The 6587-nt window shown below is 47.6% G+C and overlaps 2 protein-coding genes across 2 annotated transcripts; both read right to left on the bottom strand.

Moving 5' to 3' along the window:
* Positions 1–2377: 2377 nt before the first annotated feature.
* On the bottom strand, positions 2378–4808 carry EI90DRAFT_3126825 (armadillo-type protein; the record flags this gene model as incomplete). The annotated part of the gene is made up of 5 exons (XM_039063953.1): positions 2378–2953; positions 3004–3513; positions 3569–3769; positions 3823–4251; positions 4308–4808. The coding sequence occupies 5 exons, from the start codon at positions 4806–4808 to the stop codon at positions 2378–2380; spliced, it is 2217 nt and encodes a 738-aa protein (XP_038913596.1).
* A 512-nt stretch (positions 4809–5320) lies between these two features.
* On the bottom strand, positions 5321–6512 carry EI90DRAFT_3126824 (uncharacterized protein; the record flags this gene model as incomplete). The annotated part of the gene is made up of 6 exons (XM_039063952.1): positions 5321–5456; positions 5514–5613; positions 5671–5913; positions 5963–5988; positions 6093–6184; positions 6246–6512. The coding sequence occupies 6 exons, from the start codon at positions 6510–6512 to the stop codon at positions 5321–5323; spliced, it is 864 nt and encodes a 287-aa protein (XP_038913595.1).
* Between the last annotated feature and the right edge of the window lie 75 nt (positions 6513–6587).

Here is a 6587-nt window from a genome sequence, read left to right as displayed (position 1 = left end):
CATCCTAAATCCCCAACCTCACTTTCCTAATTGGGCCCATTTGTCAAGGCACACACCCTGACTAGCCCAGACCTGGACCCACATGTGTGCTTCTGCCCTGCATGCTGCACATGCCACATGCTCCAGGCCTGGTTCCCATTCTTCATGTGACTTCCAGGTATCCCCAGAAGTTTTCGCCATATTGGGGCCACTGTGGGAAAGTGAGAAGTTAACCTTCTTCTCACTTTCTTACCCACAGTAGCATTGTGCCCTAGGATGGGCTGTTACAGGTCAGACTGTGGGATGTAGAGAGAGGGGTCATGGGGACCCAGGGTTTGTCCCCTGACACCGTTGCACATGGAGTCAATCGAACTTTGCGCAATCAGTGGTGGTCCACAGTTCAACCAAGTACGGCCCAACAACTCTTCTCCAAGTGCAAGTAGAGTGTCATTTGAAGCTACCCATGCATCATTTTCAGTGCACCACCCAATCTGTGAATCGCTTCCATGTGCCGCTGAAGGAGAGAACGAAGGAAGGTCAGTTGGGAGGTTCAAACGAGACCACCACCAAGCTGTTCCCTGGTTCTTTAGTTAGGATGGGGAAGTGTACTAGTGTTATTTATTGTAAATATAGTACCAATCCGAGTGTTTTGGCTAATTCTATTCTTATGGGTTAGTTTTAAAGTTCCTGGGAATTGACTTACAGATAAACCGAGCCCTGTGGAGCTGTTTCTTTATTGAAATTGCTTATTGCCATTTGCAAAATTCGAGGCAAACTCCGAAATTCAAAATTCCGCAAAATCTTTCGCGTCACTGCTCACTCAAAACTGGGCCGATTTTGGTGATTCAACATGCGTTGGAAAGCGTCCGAGTAGCGCATGAAGCAGGTGCAAACCAAATTGTTTTTAAACAAAAATTTTTTTTCTCGTGTTTTCCATGCTGAGAGGTCTTGAAAGTCTGAATCAGCCCTGCCCCAGGTTACACAAAGAGCGTATGACTTGGTTTAATTCCTGGAAAGCCAAAGGGAACAACATAACAATGTGTAAGCGTAATATAATTCGGACAACTCCTAATATCATAGTCACGAGAGCAAAGCCACCATTGTTGAACAAACCCGCTAGACCATGGACTATCCTCTGAGTGGCACTGTCCCCTGTGCACCTACAAGTGCGCCTACTGTTTTGGTGACTTCAGGTGTCCAGAGGATCACTGAGGAACGTGGCAATGTTGTTGCAAGGATGTTGGCACTCCATGTCCATCCTGAACAGATTGCATTGGTAGCTGGTGTGAGCTTATGGACAGTGTATCGTGTACGTGAAAACTGCCAGGCGAATGGTGGCGCATTCAGAATTTCACATGGGCCATCCAAAGCTGGTCGGCCACGCCTCATAGAAGAGAATGATATCAGCGTAAGTATTTTTCCAATCACTATATTCCTGGCCTCTCTAAGTGCATAGGTTAGTACTTGTTAGGTCTGTTGGAATTCCGCAAAGATTTTTACCTCGAAGAACTCCAAGCTCACCTGCGTGAGTTCCGGGATCTTGATGTATCCCTTTCCACCATTTGGCGTGCATTACAGAATGCTGGATTGACATGGAAAAAGGTGGCTATTTACACCCATTTCCCTTGTATTTATTAACCATGATTTCGTGACAGATGACGAAGGTGGCAATCGAGTGCAGCGAAGTCAAACGGGCCAATTTTCTACTCGAAATTGGACAATATAAGCCAGAGCAGCTAGTTTTCATTGACGAGAGTTCATTTGATAAGCATACTACATATCGGGATTATGGTTGGTCTCTCCGTGGGGAGCGCGCGACAAAGCGCTGCCACTTCATTCGGGGTCGAAGGTATGAATAATTCTCATCTTTTGTGGAAAATAATCTCATACAAAGGCTCAGATACTCCGTCTTGCCAGCTTTATGCCTCAATGGCATTATTTGGCTGAAGATTGTGGAAGGCTCATTCACTGCCGAGCTATTCACCGATTTCATCAATGGGCTACTGGCGCAAATGAGTGATTTTCCTGGGCCGAATTCAGTTGTCGTGATGGACAATTGCCGTATTCACAAAGGGGAACACATCAAGTCAATGATCGAATCAAGGTATATACATGTCTACTTCTATTTCAACAAGTGACGCTAACAAGTCTTTATTAGTGGCAAAAAAGTTGTCTATCTTTCACCTTACAGCCCTGATTTCAGCCCAATCGAACCATCCTTTGGTTGGCTGAAAGGTTTGACTCAACGCGATGAGGTGCTTCGTGAGGATATGTGCATCACTGATAATGATGATGCCAAAATCGCGACAATCACCCGTTTGCATGAATATATTTTCCGTATCACACCTGAACTTGCACATTCATGGTTCCGTAAATGTAATTACATTTTGTAGAATGTTCAAAGGCAATTACGTTTCTCAACCTCCTCGATGAGCTCATCAATGGGGAAAATCCCGATAACGGAGGTGAGAAGGCTTTTGATAGTCGCTTCGTCGCAGTCAACGTCCAGGAGGCCACCCACAACCTGAGGCATGCGGGCCGCATTGACGCACTGAACATAAACCTCGATAAACTTGACCAATCCATTTTGATAAAGATAAAGAACAAAATCGTGCACAAAGTCGAAGCGATTGCAGACGATGATAAGTGGGAGTTGATCGGAAAGTTTCACCTCCTTGAGGAAATTCTTGACTTTTTCTGGATTGTAGTAATTGCTCTCACAGCAGATTCGTTCAACCTCGCGGATCTGGCCAGTCCGAGTAGCGGCCTGGATGTACTTGAAGTGAACCTCGGAGTCTTGACTGAGATGTACGACCGAGCCAAGGTAGTAATATAGCCCCTCGAAGCTCTTATACAACTCGAATAACTCGATGAGTTTGACTGGACCAAGAATGTCGGAATACTTGGTTGCGATCTGGACCACCACCTGAAGGTTTTCGCGCATATTGATCCGATCCTCGTAATGCTCGAGAGCCTGCGGAATCTTGGTCAGTGAAAAATAGTCTAACTTTGAGAATCGCATACACACTGCAATAAGCCGGCCTTCTCGCACAAGTTGGCAATATGTGGTCGGTCGTAATGGCTGAGCATCTCATTTCCGAGAATTGCATCTGCCACCTGGGGAGCATGAACTAAATTCATCTCAAGGAGACGAGTCTGAAGATGACCCTGCTCAGGTTTATTATCTTTGAGGGCATCGAGGAGGAAGGACATGGTGGGTTGAATAAGGTTCTGTGACATGAAGATGTCTATGACGCGTTCGATATCTACAAGGGGCCCATTCTCATCGTTTACGAGCTGGGCTGCAAACTCGGCACCCTTCTCAGGGTTTGCTTGCATAATGTGCTGAAGAAGCGCCGCATAATCAGGGTGGTAGCCGACTTTCTTTGTGTACAATAGAATCTTGTCGAATTGGCCCGTCTCGGCGAAGCATGCGACAACCTTATTGGGGACGTTGGCGCAAAGATATACCGAGAGAGCGAGGGTCATGTTGTGTAAGCGAACAATGTCGCCAAGTTCTTCTGTGCATTCAAGCTGGAGCAACTTATGTGGTCAACCTCTATGCTCACGCTGGATGAGGAGTTGTTACCTTGTTCTCTTTGAGCCATTTCTCAAGCAGTTGCTTACGGCCCTGGGCAAGAACAGGGCGCGCCAATTCAAGTGACTCATGCTTGTTAAGCTTGCCTTTCTCGAGTAAAATACCAAAGTACTGAAATATGGGCGAAAGAGTGCCTGGTTGAACAGGAACTTGCTTGAATTGCTCTATGGTTTGCGGTGTACGAAGAATGCCCTGAGAGCAATCGTCAGTGCGTAACAACATAAGAGTGTCAAATTATCGCTCACTCTTGGCGAATTGGCCACAATCTTGGCAGCTTCACTATATTGGCCAGAGGCGAAAAGCTGCTGATACTGCTGAACATACAGCTCGTCAGCACCAGGTAAATTTGCCCGGCTAGCTAATTTGACCGCCAGCTCGGTGTTGTTCAGAACGGTAAGAATGTAAGGGATGACAGTCTGCTCGTCAGCGCTCACACTCAACACCGGGCCCTGCTTATTAACCCCGATAATACCGTTAGTGGCCTCATGTTCTGCAGTAACGAAGACAGTTTCGCCGCTGATACGGTTCATGTAGACGCATGTGCCAGTTTCGAGATCATATAGGTGAATGAAACCGGCAGTGGTTGAGCTCCGCTTCCTGAAACGGGATGTGGGATACGCACTGTTGCTGTTGCTGAGATGGAGCCCGGGATCTGGCGTTGGCTTTGAGTTGGGCTAGGAGTAGTCCTAAAAAGCCAATTTCGGCTCGTTGAAGGCGATGCTGGGGTGACAGCTCGCGAGAAAGACGGCTCTGGTGTTTTAGGTGGTTGGTAAGGGATGCTGGTACCGGAATCGACAGAAATGTCTCCAGCGAAATCTTTGCTGGTCTGAGAAGATCCGCGCGATCGCCAACGTTTCACGGAGCTGATATGGGAAAGCAATGGGGCTTTTGTCGGTGGAGATGATGGCGTTGGAACCGGAAAAGCAGCAGGGGAATCGTTGGACATCAGTTGGGGACTCGGAGACTTTATTCGCACCGGTAATGGAGTGATGGTACCCGATACACGCTCCTCAGGAATATCATCGAATAACGGTTGATCTTGATCTTCATCGACACAGCTGAAGGGAGTGTATGAGCGCAATCCCGACGAATCGCCAGAATAGGAATTCGCAGCATTGGGGTCGAAATCTTGTGGACGCGACTTCTTGTGCAAACGCCTACGAGGGCGAGGCGGAGACGTAGGGGGAGGGGTAATCAATGGGCGGGATGAGGTTGCAAAGCTAACCGCCATGTGAGACGGACTTGAAAACGTCGACAAGGTGGGTGACGTGGCTAAGGAAGAGGATCTGGGGTATGAGACCGGTTTCGCAACATAAAATGGCTAGTTAGGTTTAGCGATGAAGAGGACGGGTCTGGTAGCCTTTCAAGTGGTGACGGGAGCTGGTCGATGCTATGGAGGATGAGCGGGCATGAGCTATTGATGAACCCGCCTGTGTGGCACCTCCGAACTCACGGCCATGAAGGCTATCGCCCATCCCATCAGGGCCTGTGTGATACATGATGTGAAATGGAGGATGATGGCTGAGGTGGTGTGGAGTTGTGGCTCCGATGTCCCCTTGCTTGTGACAGTGCGCAGGCAAGGCTTGTAACACGTGATCGGTCATAATTACTAAACATCATCCGCCACCTGGGGAGCACGAACTAAATGAGAAATGCAAGGTATTTACATGAAAGGTATATATTTGCACGGGAAAAGAGTGTGAATGGGGAACCGAGGGTGTGAAGCGGTTGTGAAACCAAGTACTAGATGAGAACCGACCTATCGCCAGACAAATAAGCATCTTGAGTGTGTTGTACTTCATCCTTCGCACGCCTTATAATGCGTACACAGGTCGCAAAGGGGGGTTTAGGCTCAAGGAGTTCACTGAGTACTTTGGGGCTGAGATAATCGGTATCAGTCAAATCCTAGATGGTGCGAAAGCCGTGTGATGCAAACTGCTCTTTGTACTTCATCGCGAGGTGAGATTTTGGCGGCAGTTCTTCTTCATCAAGCACTTCAAGGAGTCTTTCAATTGACATGTAGCGTAAATTTAGCGCTATAAACAGAAGCAACAGTGAGCAACACATGAGATCATCCTAAAATGCGAACTGACGGATTGGAATTGCACCGGGATTTACACCTGCGTCGTGACTTGCATATGCCTGAGGCACGGCAGTATTGAACGGTGCAAATCCTGTGGGATATGGCCACATGGCACCTGGAATTGGTGGTGGAGGATAACCGGATGTCGCACCAGGTGTTTGTTTAGACTTGCTGGGTTTGGGCGGACGAGTATCATTCTCACTTGAAAGTTTGAGCGAGTCAGGAGAACTGAGAGGGTTGCACAGTGCAATTCCTATGTATTCATAAGTTTTACATAGCAAGCAAACCAATATCAGACTTACGATGGAAATTGCCCACAAAGTGAGCTCTGCAATGGTCAAGTGCCGATGAGTCCCATCAGGCCGGACAAAACAGGATTCCCCTCCATGTTGATTACAGTTGCCATATTTGTTTGTGAGTTGCCGCATATACGTTGCCGATGTGGACTCGACCAAGTCTGGATCGGCACTATTGTTGAGCTTAGCACAAGAAGTTTTTGAGGCGGTTTTTGGTTTCGCGATGGTCTTACAAATTTGTTAGCATTAGCGTTGCATGAGATTCTTGAACATCTATCTACTCTCACACCTTTTTTTCAGCCTTATTTCGCCTGTCCTTAATCAACACTTTCAACGCCTTCGGAGGCTTCATCTTGGACGCCTTTTTCTGGAGGACCACCCGTTTCTCGCGTTCTGAGACTATTTCTTGTTGCATTTCGGAATACTCGTCCAGTGTCTCGAGGCTGTGTGCCTTCTCTCCCGCTCTTGCAGTGCTGAGCCTATAGCCCAAGCGTAGCCGGGTCTCATGGCAGCCCATTGTCTCGGCAATCTGATCCTGGAATGTCCACCATGACATAGATATGGGTAGTCAAAGAAGTTTGACGACATCGTCAGTCTCAACTTCGAAGTCTATAATGTAGTCTATAGGAGT

This window comes from Cantharellus anzutake (assembly GCF_015039405.1).
Source record: "Cantharellus anzutake strain C23 chromosome Unknown EI90scaffold_40, whole genome shotgun sequence".
NCBI lineage: Eukaryota > Fungi > Basidiomycota > Agaricomycetes > Cantharellales > Hydnaceae > Cantharellus > Cantharellus anzutake.
Note: the sequence above shows the minus strand (reverse complement) of the source record. Positions and strands in the feature narration are given on the sequence as shown.